The 24662-nt window shown below is 41.6% G+C and overlaps 1 protein-coding gene across 6 annotated transcripts in view; it reads left to right on the top strand.

Moving 5' to 3' along the window:
• The window catches only part of LOC140727541 (cell adhesion molecule DSCAM), a 779430-nt gene that overhangs the window by 140338 nt on the left and 614430 nt on the right, over nucleotides 1-24662 (top strand). For 5 of the 6 annotated variants that reach the window (XM_073045003.1, XM_073045002.1, XM_073045004.1 and 2 more), the window contains one exon: nucleotides 214-360. In XM_073045003.1, coding sequence (XP_072901104.1) covers nucleotides 214-360 — 147 coding nt within the window. Of the gene's footprint in view, nucleotides 1-213; nucleotides 361-3192; nucleotides 3308-24662 lie in introns of those variants that run through there. The other variant, XM_073045006.1, reaches the window with a different exon arrangement.

Here is a 24662-nt window from a genome sequence, read left to right as displayed (position 1 = left end):
TTAAGCTCTGCAATTCCATCCTTAAGCTACACTATCATTCTAACTCAATTTATCTTTCTTCATGACTTGCCTCTATGACCAAGCTTTCTATCATCTATTCCCTTATTTTGCTCAGACTCGGTTATTGCTTGGTATACTTTAATGTAAAAGAAAGTTGCTGTCATGTGTTAAACTGCTTGACAACACCAACTCAATCCTGCTTTTTGTTCTCAGTCTTAAGAGAGCCCTATACGGTCCGTGTGGAGGACCAGAAAGCCATGCGAGGGAACATAGCAGCCTTCAAGTGCATTATCCCTTCCTCTGTGGAGACTTATATCACTGTAGTGTCATGGGAGAAAGACACAGTCTCACTTGTCTCAGGTAAGGTCACATTTATTTCCTTTACAAAGATTGTAAGGTAAATAATAGTTAAAAGATGTTCTTTGATTGTGGCAAATGCTGCAGATGTCTTTCCAGGGGAATGAACGATATTTAATTAATTGGATTTGGGTTGAAGTTTAAGAAATATGTTTTTTCCCTCTCTGACATTTTCAATTTTCCATAATCTTTCAAGAGTTAAGTGAGCATTAATTCATGAAATTAAGAAAACTAGTAATTAAATATTGTACATTTTACTTCTTGGAGAATATTATTAGCAATTTTTGTCCTAGTGACAAATAAAACTGAAGGTTTTGTGTAGTAATGTTGTGCTTTGGATATCACAAATCCTTTGGTGGATGTCTGCGTGCTGCAGTCAGTGGCATTTTGCCCTGTGTTTGGTGTGGATCTGTGTTTTATCTTTGAACTAATACTGCCTCTCAGTCATCTTGATGTGTGGCTGGGGGAAAGCAGTATGAACAGCTGGAATGGCTGAAGGATTGATATGTTTCACACACTAATTTGCTCATATTTGCTTCTAATTCCTTGCTGATTCAGAATTTGTGAGCCTGGGATTGCAGGAGTGATAGACAGCCATAATCATGTAATAAAAACCTGAAACAATGGGGAGAGGTGCAACACTTTCCTGGCATTTTTAAACTAAAGCACTAGTATAATGTTCCTCTGGCTATTTTGCATTAATGATAGAACTGAATTAGCAGGTTACATTTGAAAGTACATATTTTTATTTGGTTAAATATCATAGTCTGCGTACACTGACATATGCGTTCATAGTAAAAAGGGAGAATTTATTTCAACCAATTGCTGGATAGCATTGTCAAATACTAAAGCTTTGTATGTATTCATAAGTTCAATATATGTGTCAGTACCTACTTCCGAGAGCTCTGGCTGAATGGCTTTCATTTGGTGGAGGAACTAGAGAATACGATTTTGTTTCATGATTTTTTCAGGAGTGGAGTCTTCTTGCATTATTACATGTATTCAAGCTTCCTGCACATTTTGTATCTGCAATCAAAAGCTTTCTCTTGGCTTTGCTGTGTGCAGGCCTGGTGAATGTTGGTCACTCATTTTAAACCCTGCGGTATATGATGGCCTGCTTAACTTAACTCTGTCGGTGTCAAATGGTTGTCCCAATCTGCCTTCCAATGAAGAACACAGCCTGTGAGTGATTGAACATTTGCAACGCTCATCCCAGCAGCAGAAATGTGGTTGCTAACCTCCTCAATCAATGGGTCTTGATTGCATGATGAAATAATGCAGAAGGTATGAATCCCAGAATTTGTTCAGAAAACTATGAGAGAAAAAAGGACTTCAAAGCCTCTGGGAAATCCAATCTCTCATTCTTGCTGCCTCAGGAAAGTAGCATGCTAATCAAAGACCCACCCACCCTGGACATTCTCTGTTCTCCCCCCCTCCCACTGGGTAGAAGATAAAAAGCCTGAAGCATGTACCACCAGGCCTAAGGACAATTTCTACCCTGTCGTTATGATGTCCTCTGGTACCATAGAATGAACTCTTAACTTTACAGTCTACCTTGTTATGATTCAGTCCCTTGTTTACCTGCACACTGCACATCCTCTGCAGCTGTTACACCCTATTCAGCATTGTCATGTCTTTTAACCTCAATGCGCTGTGCAATGATTTGATCTGTATGAACAGTGTACAAGACAATTTTTCACCCGTATCCCTATCTCAGTAAATGTGACAACAATAAATCAAATACAATTCCAAAAATCCTCCTCCTCTTTTGTGATCAGGGTAAGAATGGCTGCGAAGATCACTGGGGTCTCTCTCCCATTCTTAGGGGACATTTATCAGGAGCGCATTAGGAGTACAAACACATCCATCCAGGAATGCCTTACCTTGTCTGGTGAGCCAGAATTAGGTTGGTGATTAAACAATGGTAATCAGGGGGAAAAAAGGAGCACATTTTAACGAGGAATTCCACTGTATTGATCCCAGCAATTCAGCCTTTCAAAGCCAGATTCATTTAAGATTTTCCAATATTGCAGGCCCAACAATATATGGACTAGTCAATAAAAGCTCTGTTCTTTTTTCCATCCGTTCCTCTGTCAATGCTTAGTGTATTGGGGAAACTGACCTTTTGTACGGGGGAGGGAGGGGAAGAAAAGACTTCTAATTCCGCTTTGCAGAATTATTCCTGATGACATAATCCCTTTTATTGATCTGCTGCAGATATTTATTATAGCTGAGGTCCAGTGCTACTGCGGTCGGCAAACAAATTGAGTTTGATTTAATAGAGATTATCATCTCTTGCCTTTGATTGAACGCTTATAAATATGACCAACGTTAAAGTCCCTTGAGGAAATATTTTAAACAGGCATGTGTCAAGCCAAGCCTTTAAGGGCTTTAAATGCCAAAGGTCAGTGAAGCTTCTGGCATGTGTTGTGAATGGCCAGACACAAGTAAGAATGATTGCTAATTGTTCAATTATTACTATTGTTTTTGATGTATTTTATTCAATTAGCTAACGGGCTGAAGGTTATGTTAATGTTCTTAATAAATGAAAACTATAAATTTAGGAGTATTGGCATTTTTAAAGAGAGCATGCCTGAGGGACTGTTAAAATGGGCATTATAAAAATATTCAAAGGACCTTTTTTTAACAAAATGTGGTTTACTCTTCAGTTGTACATATTGCCATAACTTGCAGTTTGAATTTGTAAGATCAAACACTGGCAATGTTGTTGAACAAGCTGAGAGGTGAAGGTTCACCCCAACTCCTCCCTCCCTTCTCCAGCTCAAAGGTTTTGAGTTATTGCAAAGCAGCCCATTTTTGTGCAATGCAAAGTCAGCTGAGTGACGGGGTGCATGAAGGCATGCAGGCTACAAGTAGGGGATAATGATCTGGAGCCATAATGCATCTGGATTGCCGTAGCAACAGAAGCAAGGCATGCAGAAACAGGGAGGTATGTTGAACTTTCCTAAAGCATTGTTTAAACTAGAAGTTGAGCAACGCATCCAATTCTGGTCATTAGAATGTGAATCTGCTAAATAGAGCACAAATGAGATTTCCTGGAATGTTTCCAAGAATGAGGGATTCGGCTATGAAGCTGTGCCTATCCTCCTAAGCAATGAAGAGTGTGAAGAGCCTTGACAGAAGGTACGAGGTGTTGATGAGGTCCTTTTGCTGGACAGTTCATGGGCAAGGAACTACAGATATGAAGTGAGCGGCACAAGACACATAGATGTGAGGAATAAATTCTGCCCATTGAAAGATTCGATGAACTCACTGTCTGTAAGGATACTGGAAAGAGAGTCCTTCAGGTTTTCAAAGGGGACTTGGATGGACTCTGAATGGATAGTAATCTAGAGGGTTACAGAGAAGGAGTGGAGAAGCGGATGTACTGGACTAATGCCAACTTGGGCCCATTGTTTTGAGTGATCATTAGCTATGTTGCATCAGAATATAGCTTCAAGGTATTAAAATCTCAGACGTTTACACCTCCGGCCTTTTTGTTGAGTCCTAGACATTCTTTCAGAGCTCAGGTGGCATCTCATTGCCAGAGATGCGCCCAAGCAACATGCTCAATCAGATAATGCACAATAATGTCAGAGTCAGGATGCAACAGTGATAAGCTCAGAAAGCAGACTTTGTCTTCAAAAGCTGCATTGTCTTCACAAAACAGTCTTCACTCTGTTGACAGGCATAGGGCATGCTGAGAAAGTGTATTCAATTTTGGGATTTATGTTCCCATCCTTCTCTGTAGAGAACAATAATTTTGGTAATAAATGTGTCTTTGTTATCTACAGAATATTAGGATTTTTCATATTATCCTTTTGGGAATGAAAGGCTTATCATACAGGGAACATTTGATGGTCTGGGCCTGTAGTCACTGGACCTTAGAAGAATGGGGGGGGGGGGATCTCTTTTGAAATATATCAGAAGTTGAAAGGCCTCGATAGAGTGGATGTGTGGAGGATATTTTCTATTGTGGGGGACATCCATTTGGAACAGAGATGAGGAAGAATTTCCTTAGCCAGGAGTGGTGAACTGGTGGAATTCATTGCCACAGATGGCTGTGAAGGGCAAATCATTGTGGAGACTGATAGGCTCTTGATTAAGCAAGGTGTGAAAAGCTACAGGAAAAAGGCAGGAGAATAGGGTTGAGAGGGAAATGAATCAGCCATAATGAAATGACAGAGCAGAGTTGATGGGCTAAAAGGCCTAATTCTGCTCCTTGTACTATGGTCTTATGGAAATCTTTGTTTGAATGTTGGGGTTGGGTGCATTGATTTGAAGCAGTGATCCAACTGGTGACTTCTGACAACAAATTGACCTCTCCTGATCCCAGGGATCTTTCTTCTACATCCCACACTACGGACATTCCTGGCAAGCCCAGAATCATTGCCTGGAACTTGCTCATCTATTTTAGAGGGTGGTCAGGTGTCAACCATATTACCAAGTTTAGGCCTTCCTGTAGTGGCTTGGGAGGATATCGCCGTCAAATGTCACCAATTCTATCCTTAACAGTTTCTCTGGGCTTCCTTTGTATATACAGCATGTAAAAGAGCTTACCAGACAGCCTTTCAAAATATACTCAACAGCTGGGATAGCCAGGAGCAGCAAATAAAAGAAGAGAAAGCACTCTCCTTCTTCCCTTTTAGTTGCACTGATTCTAGGTAAATCCTCATTTTTTCATTTAGAGATCCTCATGGTAACAGACCCTTCCAGCCCAATCAGTGTGCGCTGCTCAATTACACCCATGCGACCAATCAACCTACTAACCCATACGTCTTTGGAATGTGGGAGGAAACCAGAGCACACGGAGGAAACCCACGTGGTGATGAGAACGTACAAACTCCTTGCAGACAGTGTAACAGTCGCATAGTGGTCAGGGCAACGCTTTACAGTACTAGTGACCCAGGTTCATTTCCTACTGCTGTCTGTAAGGAGTTTATACATTCTCCCGGTGACTCCAGTTTCCTCCCACAGTCCAAAGACATACTGGTTGGTAGGTTAATTGGTCATTGTAAATTGTCCTGCGATTAGGCTAGCATTGATTAGGTGGGCTGCTGAGTGGCGTGGTTCGATTTGAATTGAATTGACTTTATTACTTACATCCTTCATATACATGAGTAAAAATCTTTATGTTACGTCTCCGTTCAAATGTGCAATGTACAATTATAGAAATTTATAATAAATATGTACAACAGAATAGTCAATATAACATAGAAATACAGTTGTGTCAGCATGAATTAATCAGTCTAATGCCTGGTGGAAGAAGCTGTCCTGGAGCCTATTGGTCCTGGCTTTCATGCTGTGCTACCATTTTCCGGATGCTAGCAGCTGGAATATATTGTGGTTGGGTGACTCGAGTCCCCAATGATCCTATGGGCCCTTTTTACACACCTGTCTTTGTAAATGTCCTGAATAGTGGGAAGTTCACATCTACAGATGCACTGGGCTGTCCGCACCACTCTCTGCAGAGTCCTGTGATTGAGGGAGGTACAGTTCCCATACCAGGCAGTGATGCAGCCAGTCAGGATGCTCCCAATTGTGCCCCTGTTGAAATTTATTAGGAATTGGGGGCCCATACCAAACTTCTTCAACCGTCTGAGGTGAAAGAGGCAATATTGTGCCTTTTTCACCACATAGCCGGTGTGTACAGACCATGTGAGATCCTCAGTGATGTTAATGCTGAGGAACTTGAATCTGTTCACGCTCTCAACTCCAGATCCATTGATGTCAACAGGGGTTAGCCCGTCTCCATTCCTCCTGTAATCCACAACCAGCTCCTTTGTTTTTGTGACGTTGACGGAGAGAATGGCCAGAAGGGTCTATTCTGCAGTGTCTCAATAAAAAAAAACATTGGAATTGAACCCGGGTCACTGGCGCAATAATAGTGTTGTACTAACCACTAGACTACATTCCTATATTTACATCATTCTCTGCTCCCCTTGATCAGCGTCATTACCTGGCTAAAAGCATGTGTATTATTTTCAGGTCCACAGCAGCTGAATTACAGAGATCAATCAATACAATGTTAACAGAGCCTCTCCGTGAATCTTATTTCATATTGGATTTCAAAATTGGTTGTCCTCAGCAGACTGTCAGTATGAATATTTCTTTAAATTTACAATGGTCAGAAGAACAAATTAGATTGTTGCCTCAGTCATGAGTGGTTGCATACTAAGTAAGGAGAAAATGACACACTGTAGATCCTTTGCAGTTTGGTGCTTGCTAGTTCACAGCCGTGCGGAGCAGATCTGGGCAACTGAAGACAAGGTGGTAGTAATGAAGACACCTAGCTATGCACAGGCATAATCAGCGTTCTGAGGATTTTTGCAAAAAAGATGAGTACAATTGAAACCCAATGTATTGCGTGTGGCAGTAGCGTTGCAGTTAACGAAACACTATTACAGTGCCAGTGACCCAGACTGAAAGAAGTTTCTACATTCTTCCTGTGGCCTTTCCCTAGATGCTCCAGTTCCCTCCCACATTCCAAAGATGTTTGGGTTAGGCCGGCAAGTTTGCTAGAGCTGTAGGGAGAGGCTTAAACTAATACGGAGGGGGACTGGAACCAGTATGATAGAGCTGAGGATGAGCCAACAGGTTTACAAGTAGATGATGTAATGTGAATGTAAGGAAGGACAAGCCAATGGTTGGGTACAAATGCAGATGTACTACAGAGGCAAAATTCATAAGGCGAAGAACGCAAGACTGAAGAATGGACAAAAAAGTGACATATGGAATACAGTGTTGGGAAATGTATGATAATGCACCTTGGTAAAGGGAACAATAGGGCAGATTATTATCTAAATGGGGAGAAGGTTCAAACATCAGAGGTGCAGAGGGACTTGGAAGTCTTTGTGCAAGACTCCCAGAAGGGTTAATTCACAGGTTAAGTCTATGGTAACAAAGGCAAATGCAATATTGGCATTTATTTTGAGAGGAAAATAATATAAAAACAAGGAGATAATGCTGAAGCTTTATAGAATACTAGACAGGCCGCACTTGGAGCATTGTTAACAGTTTTGGTGCCCAAATCTCAGAAAGGATATGTTGTCATTGGAGAGAGACCAGCGGAGGTTCATGAGGATGATTCTGGGAATTAAGGGGTTAACATATGAGGAGCGTTTGGCAACTCTAGGCCTGTACTCACTGGAATTTAGAAAGGATCTCATTGAAACCTACCAAATCTTGAAAGGATTAGATGAGGTGGGTGTGGAGAGGATATTTCTTCTGGTGGAGCTCTCCAGAACCAGAAGGCACAGCCTCAAAATTGAGGGGCAACATTTTAGAATAGAAGTAAGGAGGATTTTTTTAGCTAAGGAGTGGTGAATCTGTGGAATGCTGTGCCACAGACTGCGGTGGAGGCCAATTACGTGGGTTTATTTAAAGCGGAAGTTTGATAGATTCCTGATTCATTGGGGCATCAAGGATATGGTGAGAGGGCATGTGTATGGGGTTGAATGGGATCCAGGATCAGCCATGATGAAATGGCGGAATGGTCTCGATGGGCTGAATGGCCTAATTCTGCTCCTCTGTCTTATGGTCTGAATTGGTCACGTGGGTGTAATTGGGTGGCACAGACTTGTTTGGCCAGAAGGGCCTGTTACCATGCTGTATCTCTAAATAAATCAAATATAATGGAAGATCTTAATATGATGATACCAAAACTGGCTGTCAGCATCATTTGCAGGAGGAAGCAGAGAGGATTCAGGGAGATATAGATGAGCTGAGTGAATGAGTGAGGGCTTGGCACAAAACACGGTAAGTTGTGCAGTCCAAAAGATAGAAAATAGGAGTATTGTTTTAAATGGTGAGAGATTGGAAGGTGTTGCTGCTCGGAGGGGCCTATATTTTCTTGAATACGATCACTGAATGTTAATCTGCAGTTACAATTAGCAAGAAGGAACACAAATGTTATATCAAGCAACACACACAAAATGCTGGTGGAATGCAGCAGGCCAGGCAGCACCTATAGGAAGAAGTACAGTCGACGTTTTGGGCCGAGACCCTTTGTCAGGACTAACAAATGTTCTATCGGCCTTTTATTGCAAGAGGATTTGAGTATAAAAGTAAAGATACCTTATTGTGGTTAAATGTGGCCTATTAAGACCATGGTTGGAGTGTCCTATACCAGGCCTGTCATGTACCCATACAGAAGGAATATTGTGTAGATACCTAGAATGGTGGCTTTGTTGCATAAAGGGAGATAAAGAACAAAAGAAAGTTTAGCTTTTGCTTCAGATTGTAAATCAGTGAGGATTGTGGTGGGATGTGTTGCTGTGTTTCTGGTGCCACAGCTTGCAACCCCTAACCATACACCTTGGTAATGTGGGAGAAAACCAGAGCACGCAAAGGAAACACGCGCGGTCACGGGGAGAACGTACAAATTCCTTACTGATAGCGGCGAGAATTGAACCCTGATCTTACTGCAGGCTGCTGTAAGGCATTGTGCTAAAGCAGAGTGGATCTTAATTCTCTTGAGTTTAGAAGAATAGGAAGTGTTCTCACTGAAAATGCAAAATTTTCGTCCGGCTTGACTGGACGGATCATAAGCATGAGAAAGTCTGCAGATGCTGGAATCCAGGGCAACACACACAAAATGCTGGAGGAACTCAGTAGGTCAGGCCCTGGGAAGTGCTGCTTGTGGTGGAAGATATGGAGGTGTTTGACGAAGCGGTCCCCCAATCTACAATGGGTCTCACCAGGGTAGAGGGGACCACATCAGGAGCGCTGGACAAAATAGATGACCTCAGCAGATTTACAGCTAAAATGATGCTTCACATGGAAGGATTGCTTGGGGCCCTGAATGGAAGTAAGGGAGGAGGTGTATGGGCAAATGTAGCACTTAGGCCACTTGCGGGGATAAGTGCCTGGAGGGAGATTAGTGGGGAGGAATGAATGAACAGATGCAGTGATCAGTGTCCTCTGGCTGAGTGGCCTCAAAATAGCATTCCACTATTTCGTACGGAGTTGGGAGGGCATATCTTCATGCAGAATATAACAAATCATTGGAATTCTTGAACCGAAGCAGCTTGTAGATACTGGAATTAAACACTTCTGCTAAACTCTTTTTTTAATCGAGGAGTCTTTAAGTAGGCATTTGCCTACAGATTCTTTCATCTTTCACATTTTCTCATGAAATGGAACAATCTAGTCAATGACATTCTCCTAGCAACCCCTGTCAGTTCCATTGCCTCACTATTTCCTGTGCCAATTTTTCTTCAGTTTTTTCTTTATCATCACCTTCGCCTGATTGTCGTAGCACCCACCTTCTCTGGGGGGTAATTTATAGTAACCAATTAATCTGCCAAGCAGTATGTCCTTGGGATGTGAGAGGAAACTGGAGCACACAGGAAACCCATCCAGTCAAAGGGAGGATGAGCAAAAATCGCACAAGCAATACTGGAGGTCAAAACTGTATCCGGGTCAGTGGATCTATGAATACGGCAAATAGGATTTCGTACTTATCAATTGTTAGTAGCATAAGGGTCTAATTCTAAAAGTAACATACTTTAAATAATTCACAGCTTTAAGCACTAAATGAACAAGATTGTGGTTGGTCACAAATATTTTCACAAAGAAGCAAAATATTTGGTGGATGCTGAAAATGTAGTTGAGAGCATTGAATGAGCAATTTGAAGATGGTAACATACCGTATGCATTCCACAGGAGTTCGGTAAACCTTTGATAGAGCAGACTTTATTGTCATATTTGTGTATTATCTTAGAGATGTCAGATGAATAAATTTTCTATTTTTTTTACACTTCACTTCGGACAGCTTGAGTAGAAGAAGTACACTCCACATGTTAGACTTCTGGATTTCCCAGTCAGTTGCACTGTTACCTCTAGACCTGACTATTCCACAACCCCATTATTTTTTCATAACCATATAAGATATAGGAGTAGAATTAGGCCATTTGGCCCATCGAGTCTACTCCACCGTTTCATCATGGCTGATCCAATTGTCCTCTCAGCCCCAATCTCCTGCTTTCTCCTCATTTCCCTTCCTGGTAGTGAACCAATGAACACCACCTCACCTTTTTAATATATATTATTTCTGGTTTTTTCCACTATTTTTAATCTATTCAATATACATTTATATACTTATTGTAATGGATTGATTTATTTATTTTTATATGATCATGTATTGCATTGAACTACTGCTGCAAAGTTAACAAATTTCATGGCACATGTCGGTGATAATAAACCTGATTCTGATTCTGCCCTGGCCAATCAAGGATCTATCAAACTCTGCCTTAAATATACATAAAGGCATAGCCTCCACAGCCACCCGTGGCAATGAACTCTATTGTTTCACCACTCTCTAGCTAAAGAAATTCCTCCTTATCTCTGTTCTAAAAGGACTCCCCTCTATTCTGAGGCTGTGTCCTCTGGTCTCAGACTATCCCATCATAGGAAATAACCTCTCCACATCCACTCTATCAAAGCCTTGCAACCTTTGATAAGTTTCAATTAGGTTACCCATTACTCTTCTGAATTCCAGTGAATACAGACCCAGAGTCATCAAGCACTCTTCATATGACAAGCCATTCAATCCTGGAATCATTTTCGTGAGACTCCTTTGAACCTTCTCCAGTTTCAGAATGTTCTTTCTTTGATAAGGGGCCCAAATCTGTTCACAATACTTCAAGTGGGGACATGTTCACAATACTTCTAAGGTAGGGACATGTTCGGCACAACTTTGTGGGCCGAAGGGCCTGTATTGTGGCTGTAGGTTTTCTATGTTGCTATGTGAAGCCTCTCCAGTGCTTTATAAAGTCTCAAAATTACATCCATGCTTTTATATCCTAGTCCTCTTGAAATGAATGTTGACATTGCATTTGTCTTCCTTATCACAGGCTTGATCTGCAAATGAACTTTTATGGAATCGTGTGCAAGAACTTCCAAGTCACTTTGTGCCTCAGATGTTTGAATTTTCACTCCATTTAGAAAATAGTCTACCCTTTAATTCCTTCTCCTGAAGAGCATGACCATAAACATCCTGACACTACATTCCATCTGCCATTTCTTTGCCCATTCTCCTAATCTGCCTAAGTTCTTCTGTAGCCTCTCTACTTCCTCAAAACTATCTGCCTCTCTCCACCTATCTTTATATCATCCACAAACTTTGCAACAAAACTATCAATTCTGTCATCCAAGTCATTGACAGAAGTGAAAAGAAGTGGTCCCAACACAGACCACTGTGGAAAATCACTAGTCACCAGCAGCCAACCAGGAAAGGCTCCCTTTATTTTTACTCTTTGCCTCCTGCTAATCAGCCACAGCTTTATGCATGCTAGTAGCTTTCCTATAATACCATGGGCTCTTAACTTGTATAATAGCCTCATGTGTGTCACCTGGCCAAAGCCTTCTGAAAATCTAACTACACAAGATCCAGCAATTTTCCTTTCTTTGTCTAACTTGTTATTTCTTCAAAGCTGAAGTACAGCTTATTTTATCATGTGCTTCCAAGTACCCCAAGGCCACATCCTTAACAATCGACTCAAACAGCTTCCCAACCACTGAGGTCAGAGTAAATGGCCTATAATTTTCTTTCTTCTGCCTCTCTCCTTTCTTGAAGAGTGGAGTAACGCTTGCAATTTTCCAGTCTTCCAGAACCATTCCAGTGTCTAGTGATATTTGAAAGATCATTTCTAATGTCTCCTCAATCTCTTACGCCAACTCTTTCAGAACCCTGAGGTATACACCATCTGGTCCAGGTGACTTATCAGCTTCCTAAGAACCTTTTCCTTAGTAGTGGCAACTTCACACACTTTTGACCCTTGACATTCTGGAACTTCTACCATACTGCTAGTGTCTTCCACAGTGAAGACTGATGCAAAACACTTAGTCAATTCATCTGGCATTTCCTTGCCCCCATTACTACCTCTCCAATATCGTTTTCCAGCAGTCCAATATTCACTCTCAACTCTCTTTTACATTTTACGTATCTGAGAAAAACTTTTGGTATCCTCTTTAATATTATTGTCTAGCTTACTTTTGAATTCTATCTTTTCCCACTTTTTTTTGCCTTTTGTTGGTTTTTAAAAGCTTCCCAATCCTTTAACTTCCTACTAATTTCTTCTCTATTATATAGCCTCTCTTTGACTTTTATGTTGTCTTTGACTTCTCTTGTTAACCATGGTTGTGTAATTTTGCTTTTCAATCACTTCTTCCTCTTCGGAAAAACTCCTCTCCCATACTTCTTTAATTTCCTTTATTCCACTGTAATACTGATACATCTGACTTTACCTCCTCCTCCTCCTCAAATTTCAGGGTAAATTTGATCATATTATGATCACTTTCACCTAAGTGTTTGTTTACCTGAAGCTCACTAATGAATTCCAGTTCATTGCACAACACCCAATCCAGAATAGCCGATCCCCTAATGGTCTCAACCATGAGTTGCCCTAAAAAGTCATCTTGTAGACATTCGAGGAATTCCTCCTCTAGGGATCCAGCACCAACCTAATTTTCTCGATCTACATGCATATTGAAATCCCCCATGGTTACTGTAACATTATCGCAATAAATGTATGAATTAATAGTGTGGCTGCCACAGAGAATCATGGGTAAACAAGATGAAATCTTTGTGTTTCTGGGTTTAACTCTTTAATCACTTATACTCTGTTTTATCTTGCACTCAAATGTCTACATGTATGCCATATATTAGCAACATTGTAGGAAGAAATCATTCTATGTTTTACAATAGTGATAATCTATTAGTTAATTTACCAGACTAGGAATCAAGAGGGTGGTCTCGTGGTCAATACCCTCAAGCAGGTGAGAAGGGGAGGATACTTGTGGTCAATACCCTCAAGCAGGTGAGAGGGGGAGGATGTCACCTAAAAAGCCACTGACTCTTATAACCATTTAACAATTACAGCACGGAAACAGGACATCTTGGCCCTTTTAGTCCGTGCCGAACGCTTACTCTCACCTAGTCCCACCGACTTGCACTCAGCCCATAACCCTCCATTCCTTTCCTGTCCATATACCTATCCAATTTTTTTTTTAAATGACAATATTGAACCTACCTCTACCACTTCTACTGGAAGCTCGTTCCACACAGCTATCACTCTCTGAGTAAAGAAGTTCCCCCTCGTGTTACCCCTAAACTTTTGCCCCCTAACTCTCAACTCATGTCATCTTGTTTGAATCTTCCCTACTCTCAATGGGAAAAACCTATCCACGTCAGCTCTATCTATCCCCCTCATAATTTTAAATACCTCTATCAAGTACCCCATCAACCTTCTACGCTCCAAAGAATAAAGACTTGTTCAGCCTTTCTCTGTAACTTAGGTGCTGAAACCCAGGTAACATTCTAGTAAATATCCTCTGTACTCTCTCTATTTTGTTGACATCTTTCCTATAATTCGGTGACCAGAACTGTACACAATACTCCAAATTTGGCCTCACCAATGCCTTGTACAATTTTAACATTACATCCCAACTTCTATACTCAATGCTCTGATTTATAAAGGCCAGCATACCAAAAGCTTTCTTCACCACCCTATCCACATGAGATTCCACCTTCAGGGAACTATGTACCAGTATTCCTAGATCACTCTGTTCTACTGCATTCCTCAATGCCCCACCATTTACCATGTATGTCCTATTTTGATTAGTCCTACCAAAATGCCAGATTACCTTAGGCAGCCTGTTGCTGGTGTAGTTCTGTGAGTTCCAGGAGCATATGAGCTGGGGTCACACACTGTGGAAACCTGTACTGGTACGTTAACTTTGACTGGCAAGCATGGTGAATCTCTGCTGCTCAGAGCTGTCAAGTTAACCAAATCAGCAGGGCTGAATGCGAGAGAGAAAAATCAATAAATCTATGAATTAATAATGTGGCTGCCACTGAGAATCATGGGTAAACAAGATGAAGTCTGTGTGTTTCTGGGTTAACTCTTCCAATCACTTATACTCTGTTTTATCTTGCACTCAAATGTCTACACATATGCCATATGGTAGCAGCATTGTATGAGGAAATCATTCTATGTTTTACAGAAGTGGTGATTCATTGGTTAATTTATTAGACTGTGAATCAAGATGTCTAATTTAAGAATCCCGAGACCTGCCTGTGTTCACACCCCACCATTTCAGCTGTGGAATTTAAATTCAACTCACAGTCTAGAATTATAAGAAGATTGAGTCATTAGTAACATGACCAGGGTACACCCACAGTTATTCACCAATATCTTCTTTGAACGGTTCATAAAATCATGAGCACTATCTTGTTATTCATCCTCTGCACTATTTACTTACTTGTAATTTGTAATAATTTTTATGTCCTGCACTGTTCTGTTGCCACAGAGCATCACATTTCATGAGAGTGTCAGTGATTATAAACCTGACTCTGATCTTTGCCCAGTCTAGCCCACGTGACACCGCAGTCATCAATGTGGCTGATTCTGAAATAACCTAGCTAGCCTGTCAGTTCAAGGGTAGTTAGGGTTGAGTAAAAAAAGTGCTGGCCATGCTCAGGTTTTGGTAGTCCATGGAAACATTTGACCCAGCTGGTCATTTCTGGTGACCTTTCTCCTTGTGAGCTTTCTCCCTCCAATCAACAAACTCTGTGTGCTGGGGTGACACAACTCATATTCCTCTCAGCCTATCATGTCACAGGAAGACAGCCTGCTATTGTTATTCTTTGGATTAAGAGGTTTGTGAAGAATTTTATTTTGGATCTCATATTTATGGCTCAGAGTGCCAAGCTGCTTCACAAATGGAAATGTTTGCTCCATATTTTGGCTGACAACACTGAGATACAGCTCCAATTTGATTGCTCTTGGGTTGATTACGAGTTGGGAGTGCTGGTAGAATTAATCGAGAATTGTCTATACATTATTGTTTATGCTCTACTCCCTGCCGGTAGCTCATTGTACAACAATCCTGCCTCTCAGTTCTCCATTAAATTTCTGTACCATCAGCTTAATCCTATGCCCCCTATTTTTAGACTTCCCATCCCAGAACACTGCTCTCACTATCCACTCTATCTTACAAACTTCCTATATGGTCACTCCTCAACCTCATGCACTCCAGTGAGAACAAATCCAGTTGACCCTAAACTCTCCTGGTAACTAAAATGCTTCATTACATATAACATTCTGCTGAATCTCTTCTATGCTCTCTCTAATGCTACCACATTCTTCCTGTGGTGTGCTGATGAGCATCGTGCACAATGTAACCTCACCAACGTTTTGTATAACTGCAACATGATGCCCCAACTCTTCTACTCAATGCCTCAGTTAAGGAAGCCAAGCAAGTCTTCTTCCACTAACTGCCATCAATATGAAGCAAAACAGACAAATATCTTAAAACACCTGATTCTCCTTATGCCAACTACTTTATCTTGCTTATGTCTATTTGATATCATATTATAGAATGGTAGATATGATAATATTGACATGACACAATTATTCATACTAGCTCCTAAAAGCAATACCATCCAATCCAATTCTCCTTGATCTTTCTCATAGCCCTGCCAATTATTCTGTCTCAAGTGCAGGTTCATCTCTCAATAGAACACATTTTTGGATTCTGACCAGCAATGATTTCCAAAATCCAAACCAACGTCTGAGTAAATTAGTTTTTTCTCTTATCCCCATTGTAGTTTTTGCCAATTTTAGATCTGTCTTTGAACCACTCTTGAACTATTAGACCCTTAGAAATAAAAGCAGAATTAGGCTATTTGGCCCATCAAGCCTGCTCCACCATTTCATCATGGGTGATCCATTTCCCTCCTAGCCCCAATCTCTTGCCTTCTCCCATATCCCTTCATGCCCTGACTAATCAAGAATCTATCAACGTCTGCCTTAAATATACCCAATGACTTGGACTCCACAACTGCCTGTGGCAATGAATTCCATTGATTCACCATTCACTGGCTAAAGAAATTCCTCTTTGTCTCTGTTCTGAATGGCGGTCCTTCTATTCTGAGGCTGCATCTTCTGGTCTTAGACTCCTGCACCATTGAAAACATCCTCTCCACATTCACTGTGTCGAGGCTTTTCAATGTTCAGTAGGTTTCAATGAGATCACCTCACATTCATCTGAATTCCAGTGAGTACAGGCCCAGAGTCATCAAACACTCTTCATATAACAAGCTTTTCAATCCTGAAATCATTTTTGTGAATGCTTTTGAACCCCCTCCAATGTCAGCACAGCCTCTCTCTATCCATTCCATCTTAACCAGTCAAGATCCAGTATCACTACTCAATATGCTTCCCTCCAAAGAAAAGATGATAAGACATAGGAGCAAAATTAGGCCATTTGGCCCATCAAGTCTGCTCTGTCATTCAATTAAGGCTGATCCTTTCGTGTACTCCTCAACCCCCTTCCTGGCCTCCTCCCTGTAACCTTTGATGCTCTATCCAATCAAGAACATTCCAAGCTCTGCCTTGAATACTCCCAACAACCTGGTCTCCACAGCTGCCTGTGGTAATAAATTCCACAAATTCACCACCCTCTGGCTAAAGAAATTTTTCCGCATCTCTGTTTTAAATGAACACCCCTCTATCCTGAGGCTGTGCCCTCCTATCCTAGACTCTCCCATGGGAAGCATCCTTTCCACATCTACTCTGTCTAGGCCTTTCAACATTTAAAAAGCTTCAATGAGATCCCCCTCATCCTTCTCAATTCCAGCGAGTACAGACTCAGAGCTATCCGAGCCATCAAACATTCCTTGTATGATAACACTTTCTTTCCCGGAATCATCCTTGTGAACCTCCTCTGGACCCTCTCCAATGCAAGCACATCTTTTCTAAGATGAGGAGCTCAAAACTGTTCACAATACTCAAGGTGAGGCCTCACCAGTGCCTTATAAAGCCCCAGAATCACATCCCTGCTCTTGTATTCTAGACTCCTTGAAATGAATGGTATTGTATTTGCCTTCCTTACCACTGACTTGACCTGCAAGTTAAACTTGGGGTGTTCTGCACAAGGACTCCCAAGTCCCTTTGCATCTCAGATTTTTGGATTTTCACTCCATTTAGAAAAGAATCAGCATATTTATTTATTCTACCACAATGTATGAGCATCCATTTTCCAACATTATATTTCATTTGCTACTTTCTTGCCTATTCTGCTCATCTATCTAAGTCCTTCTGCAGCCCATCTGTTTCCCCAACACTACCTGCCCCTCCACCAACCTTCGTATCATCTGCAAACTTGGCAACAAAGCCATGTATTCCATCATCTAAATCATTGATGTACAGCAACAAGAGCAGTCCCAACACCGACCCCTATGGAACACCACTAGTCACTGGCAGCCAACCAGAAAAGGATCCTTTTATTCCCAATTGCTGCCTCCTACCAATCAGCCAATGGTCTAACCATGCCAGTAACTTTCCTGTAATACCATATGCTTTTAACTTGGTAAGCAGACTCGTGCATCACCTTGTCGAAGGGCTTTTGGAAGTCCAAATGTACAACATCCACTGCATCCCCTTTATCTATCCTATTTGTAATCTCCTCAAAGAACTCCAATAGGTTCGCCAGGCAGGATTTTCTCTTAAGGAAACCATGCAGACTTCATTGCATCTTATCCTGTGCCACCAAATACCCCATAACCTCATCATTAACAATTGACTTCAAATTCTTCCCAACCACTGAGGTCAGGCTAACTGGTCTATAATTTCCTTTCTGCTGCCTTCCTCCTTTCTTAAAGAGTGGAGTGACTTTTGCAATTTCCCAGTCATCTAGCACGATGCCAGAGTTCAATGAATTTTGGAAGATCTTGGTAGGAATTTAAAAAGCAGGACCTTGAGGGTAGTAATCTCAGCATTGCCACCTGTGCCATGTGCCAGTGAGGGTAAGTGTAGGATGCTCTGGAGGATGAACATGTGGCTGAGGAACTGGTGTAGGGGGCAGGGTTTCAGATTTTTGGATCATTGGGACCTCTTCTGGGGCAGATGGGACCTGTATGAGACGGGTTACACCTGAACTACAGGGGGAACAATATCCTTGCAGGGAGGTTTGTTAGTGCTATTGGGGAGGGTTTAAACTAGATTTGTGGGGGGATGGGAACCAGAGTGCCAGAGCAGATAGTGGAGCGGGGGGTGAAGATAAATGATGTTAAAAGTTCATGCAAAGTCAGAAATAGAAGGGTTGTGTGTGGTGGTAATAATCTTCTGAAGTGTGTCTATTTCAATGCGAGGAGTATCGTGGGGAAGGCAGATGAGCTGAGGGCATGGATTGACACATGGAATTATGACATTATAGCTTGTTATGAAACCAGTAACTGGTTTCACTTACCAGCAAAGATAGATATGTCAGTTGAAGTCCAATGGTACTATTTTCAAAAGTTTTATTAATAAAGGGGCACAAAAATTAAGGTTAATACAAACATTCAGATAACATGCGTCAATACTCAATCTAAAACGCAGGTACATTAATAATCACTCAGAAATAAGCTCTTTCGTTGTCTAGGGTATAATACTGAGTCCAATTGGAAATATAAAGAGTCACTCTGAAGTCTGCAGGCTTTTCCCTTTTGGTTTCACGTGTTGGAGAGAGAGAGAGAGATTGTTAGGAAAAGAGAACACTTGCCGTTGTCTTTATGAATCAAATCCTCAGCCTCAGAGGATTTGGCTTCCCTGGTGTTAAATAAAAGCGGTTTTCCGTTGGTTCTAGCCACAAACTCCGCATTCGGAATTTAACGCACGTGGCTTCCTTCAAGATGGCTTCCCGTTCCCACGGGAAGCGGTATCGTGCTTCTCGGTGTCTCCTTGGTGCGTCTGAGGGTCGTCCTCTTTCAGACCCTTCTTTATACTGCCTCACGGGATCTCAGGTGTCAATCAGGTTGCAGGTGATGCAATCTCTCTCTCAACCAGCCCACTTTGCCCGAGGGCTTTACAATGTCCCTGCGAGTTGGCACGTCTGCAGTTCCCAGGTGTCTCCTGAGAACAATGCCACAGTCGCCAGCTTTTGTCCCAGTGGAATGCGGTATCCAGCACGTCGCTGTCTTTCCATTTCCTGTGTCCATTCGGCATGTCTCTCTCTCTCTCTTGCTCTCTCTTGGGTCATTGACCCCCCTTTCACTAGGGCTCTTGCAATTCTCACAAAGGAGGGGGCTGGTATCATAACAATAGCCATTAGTGAAACTTGGCTACAGGAGGGGCAGGACTGGCAGCTTAATGTTCCAGGGTTCCGATGTTTCAGACGTGATAGAGGCAGAGGGATGAAGGGTGGGGCGGGGGATGGCATTGCTAGTCAGGGAAAATGTTACAGCAGTGCTCAGGCAGGACAGATTAGAGGGCTTGTCTACTGAGGCCATATGGGTGGAGCTGAGAAACAGGAAAGGTATGACCACATTAATGGGGTTGTATTATAGACCACCCAATAGTCAGCAAGAATTGGAGGAGCAAATCTGCAGAGAGATAGCAGACAGCTGCAGGAAACATAAAGTTGTGATAGTAGGGGATTTTAATTTTCCACATATTGATTGAGACTCCCATACTGTTAAAGGTCTAGAGGGGTTAGAGTTTGTAAAATGTGTTCAGGAAAGTTTTCTAAATCAATATATAGAGGTACCAACTAGAGAGGATGCAATATTAGATCTCCTATTAGGAAACGAGTTAAGACAAGTGACTGAAGTCTGTGTAGGGGAACGCTTTGGGTCTAGTGATCATAACGCCATTAGTTTCAACTTGGTCATGGATAAAGTTAGTTCTGGTCTTCAGGTTGAGGTACTAAACTGGAAAAAGGCCAAATTTGAAGAAATGAGAAAGGATCTAAAAAATGATAGGTTGTTCTCTGGCAAGGATGTTGATTGGTAAGTGGGAGGACTTCAAAGGAGAAATTTTGAGAGTGCAGAGTTTGTATGTTCCTGTCAGTATTGAAGGCAAAGTGAATAAGAATAAGGAACCTTGGTTTTTAAGGCATATTGGAACTCTGATAAAGAAGAAGAGGGAGATGTATGACAGGTATAGGCAACAAGGAGCAAATAAGGTGCTGAGGAATATAAAAAGTGTAAGAAAATACTTGAGAAAGAAATCAGGAGGGCAAAAAGAAGACATAAGGTTGCTTTGGCAGTCAAGGTGATGGATAATCCTAAGAGCTTCTACAGGTATATGAAGAGCAAAAGGATAGTAAGAAATAAAATTGGTCCTCTTGAAGATCAGAATGGTCGGCTATGTATGGAACCAAAAGAAATGGGGGAGATTTAAAAATTTTTTTTGCATCTGTATTTACTAAGGAAACTGGCAAGGAGTCTATGGAAATAAGGCAAACAAGTAGTGAGGTCATGGAACCTATACAGATTAAAGAGGAGGAGGTGTTTGCTGTCTTGAGGCAAATCAGAGTAGATAAATCCCCAGGACCTGACAGAGTATTCCCTCGGGCCTTGAAGGAGACTAGTGTTGAAATTGCAGGGGCCCTAGCAGATATATTTAAAATATCAGTATCCACAGGTGAGGTGCCGGAGGATTGGAGGATAGCTCATGTTGTTCCGTTGTTTAAAAAAGGCTCTAAATGTAATCCAGGAAATTATAGGTCGGTAAGTTTGACGTCGGTAGTAGGTAAATTATTGGAAAGAGTACTAAGAGATAGGATCTACAAGTATTTGTAGAGTCAACATGGCTTTGTGGGTGGTAGGTCATGTTTAACCAATCTATTAGAGTTTTTCGAGGAGGTTACCAGGAAAGTGGATGAAGGGAAGGCAGTAGATGTTGTCTACATGGACTTCAGTAAGGCCTTTGACAAGGTCCCACATGGGAGGTTAGTTAGGAAGATTCAGTTGCTAGGTATACATGGTGAGGCAGTAAATTGGATTAGGCATTGGCTAAATGGGAGAAGTCAGAGAGTGGTAGTGGAGGATTGCTTCTCTGGGTGGAGGCCTATGACTAGTGGTGTGCCACAGGGATCAGTGCTGGGTCCATTGTTATTTGTCATCGATATCAATGATCTGGATGATAATGTGGTAAATTGGATCAGCAAATTTGCTGATGATACAAAGATGGGAGGTGTAGTGGACAGTGAGGAAGGTTTTCAAAGCTTGCAGAGGGATTTGGACCAGCTGGAAAAATGGGCTGAAAAATGGTTGATGGAGTTTAATGGAGACAAGTGTGAGGTATTGCACTTTGGAAGGACAAACCAAGGTAGAACATACAAGATAAATGGTAGGACACTGAGGAATGCAGTAGAACAGAGGGATCTGGGAGTACAGATACATAATTCCCTAAAAGTGGTGTCACAGGTAGATAGGGTCATAAAGAGAACGTTTGGCACATTGACCTTTATAAATCAAAGTACTGAGTATAAGAGTTGGAATGTTATGGTGAGGTTGCATTAGACATTGGTGAGGCCAAATTTGGAGTATTGTGTGCAGTTTTTGTCACCTAATTACAGGAAGGATATTAATAAGGTTGAAAGAGTGCAGAGAAGGTTTACAAGGATGTTGCTGGGACTTGAGAAACTGAGTTACAGAGAAAGGTTGAATAGGTTAGGACTTTATTCCCTGGAGCGTAGGAGAATGAGGGGTGATTTGTTAGAGGTATATAAAATTATGATGGGTATAGAGTGAATGCAAGCAGGCTTTTTCCACTGAGGCTAGGGGAGAAAAAAAAACAGAGGACATGGATTAAGGGTGAAAAGGGAAAAGTTTAAAGGGCACATTAGGGGGAGCTTCTTCACACAGAGAGTAGTGGGAGTGTGGAATGAGCTGCCAGTTGAAGTGGTGAATGCAGGCTCAGTTTTAACATTTAAGAAAAACTTGGACAGGTATATGGATGAGAGGGGTTTGGAGGGATAAGGTAAAGGTGCAGGTCAGTGGGACTAGGCAGAAAAATGGTTCGGCACAGCCAAGAAGGTCTAAAAGGTCTGTTTCTGTGTTGTAATGTTCTATGGTTCTATCATTATTAATGCCTCCACAATCTCTACCACCACCTCTTTCAGAACCATTGGGTGCTGTTCATCTGGTCTGTGTGATTTATGTACACTTAGGTCTTCCAACTTTTTGAAGAACTTATTCCTTGTAATAGCAACTGCACTTCTCTTTTCTCAAACCCTTCAACATCTGGCACATTGCTAGTGTCTTCCACAGTGAACACCGATGCAAAATACTCATTTAGTTCATCTGCCATTTCCTTGTCCTCCATATTGTTTCTCTGGCTTCATTTTCTAGCAGTTCTATCTTCACTGTCATCTCTCTTTTATTTTTACATGCTTGAAAAAGCTTTTACTATCTACTTTGATATTGTTTGCTACCTTGCTTTCATATTTCATCATTTCCCTCCTAATGATTCTTTTAGTTGCTCTCTGTAGGTATTTAAAAGCTTCCCAATCTTCTACATTCCTGCTAATTTTTGCTTTGTTGTAAGCCCTCTCTTTTGCTTTTACATTAGCTTTGACTTCCTTTGTCAGTAATGGTTGTACTATTTTGCTATTTGAGTATTTCTTCATTTTTGGAATACATCTATCCTGCATCTTCCTCATTTTTCCCAGAAACATCATTGCTGTTCTGCTGACGTCCCTGCCAGCATCTCCTTCCAATTTACTTCGGCCAACTCCTCTCTCATACCACTGTAATTTCCTTTCCTCCACTGAATATTGCTACATCATACTTAACCTTCTCCCTATCAAATTTCAAGTTGAACTCAAATATATTGTGATCACTGCCTCCTAAGGGTTCCTTTACCTTAAGCTCTCTAATCACCTTCAGTTCATTGCATAACACTCAATGCAGATAACTGATTCCCTAGTAGGCTTTACAACAAATTGCTCTAAAAAATCATCTTGTAGGCATTCAAAAAACTCATTCTCTTGAGATCCATTAACAACTTAATTTTCCTAATTGACCTGCATGTTGAAATCTCCCTGAGTTTCTCCAGTCCGATACCATATGTGAATTCCTCCCTCCTGTGAAATAGAAAACAAAATATTTTAAGTTCAAAGTAATTTTATAAAAAAGTACATATGTGTCACCATATCGAACTTTGAGATTATTTCCTTGCAGGCATACTGAGAAAATCCAAGAAACGTAATTGACTCAGTGAAAGACCACCCTCAACAGGACTAACATGAAAAAGGCAACAAACTATGAAAATACAAAAGAAAATAATAATCATCATCATAAATAAGCAATAAATATTGAGAATATAAGATGAAGAGTTCTTGAAAGTGAGTCCAAGGTTACAGAACAGTTCACTAAGGCAAGTGAAGTTGAGTGAAGTTATCCCTTCTGGTTTGAAAGCATGACTGTTCAGGGGTAATAAGTGTTTCTGAACCTGGTGATATGAGCCCTCAGGCTCCTTTGTCTCCTTTCTGATGGCAGCAGCAAGATGGGGAAAGCTGGTTAAGGTTTCTGCACTTCTGGAAGTTCGCAATGGAATTCTTTACTGCTGTTGTCAGAGGGTACCATTGTCTGAAGTTGAGGAATCCAAACTTTGAACCATGATGGTGGCTCTAGGAATGTTCACATTCCTAAATGTAGAATTACCTGGTTTTACTACGGTAAGATTTGACAGAGATGCCAAAAAGTGTGGGAAGAAGAAAGGAGGGGGACTCGCTCTCTACATTAACGTAAGATGGTGTAACCCCGGGCATGTGAGTACAAAGAGCTCCGTTTGTGAAAGAGATATTGAGCTGATCACCATGAGTATGAGGCCATATTACCTGCCTCGAGAATTCGCAAGCGTCATTGTGGTGAATGTGTATGTCCCGCCGCGTGCCGACGCAACGGTAGCGAGTGACGTCATCAGCTCCGCTGTTGCTAGGCTTCAGACACAACACCCTGAGGCACTGGTGTTAATTACAGGAGACTTCAACCATGTGACTTTGGACAAGACACTACCTGCTTTCTCCCAGTACGTGGATTGTTACCCCAGGGGTAATAGGACTATTGACCTGCTGTATGCAAACGTACAGGATGCATATAGTGCATCCCCGCTGCCTGCACTGGGGAAAGCTGATCACAACCTGGTTTTGTTACAGCCCAGATATAAATCAATTGTGATGAGGCATCCCACTACCACACGCTCTTTTAGGAAGTGGACTCCTGAAGCTGAACAGGCCCTGAGAGACTGCTTCGGTACTACTAACTGGGATGTACTGCAAGGGGGGCTCTGTGGGGGCGTTGAGGAGGTCACTGAATGCACAACGGACTATATTAATTTTTGTGTGGATGCAGTTGTTCCTGTTAGAACTGTTCGCTGCTATCCCAATAATAAGTCCTGGATCACTAGTCACATCAAAGGCCTCCTAAACCAGAAGAAGAGCGCCTTTAAAGATGGTGATCGGTTGGAGCTTAAAAGAGTTCAGAAGGAACTCAGAGTACAGATAAGGGGGGCAAAGGAGCAGTATAGGAG

This window comes from Hemitrygon akajei, chromosome 5, assembly GCF_048418815.1.
Source record: "Hemitrygon akajei chromosome 5, sHemAka1.3, whole genome shotgun sequence".
Classification (NCBI taxonomy): Eukaryota; Metazoa; Chordata; class Chondrichthyes; order Myliobatiformes; family Dasyatidae; genus Hemitrygon; species Hemitrygon akajei.
Note: the sequence above shows the minus strand (reverse complement) of the source record. Positions and strands in the feature narration are given on the sequence as shown.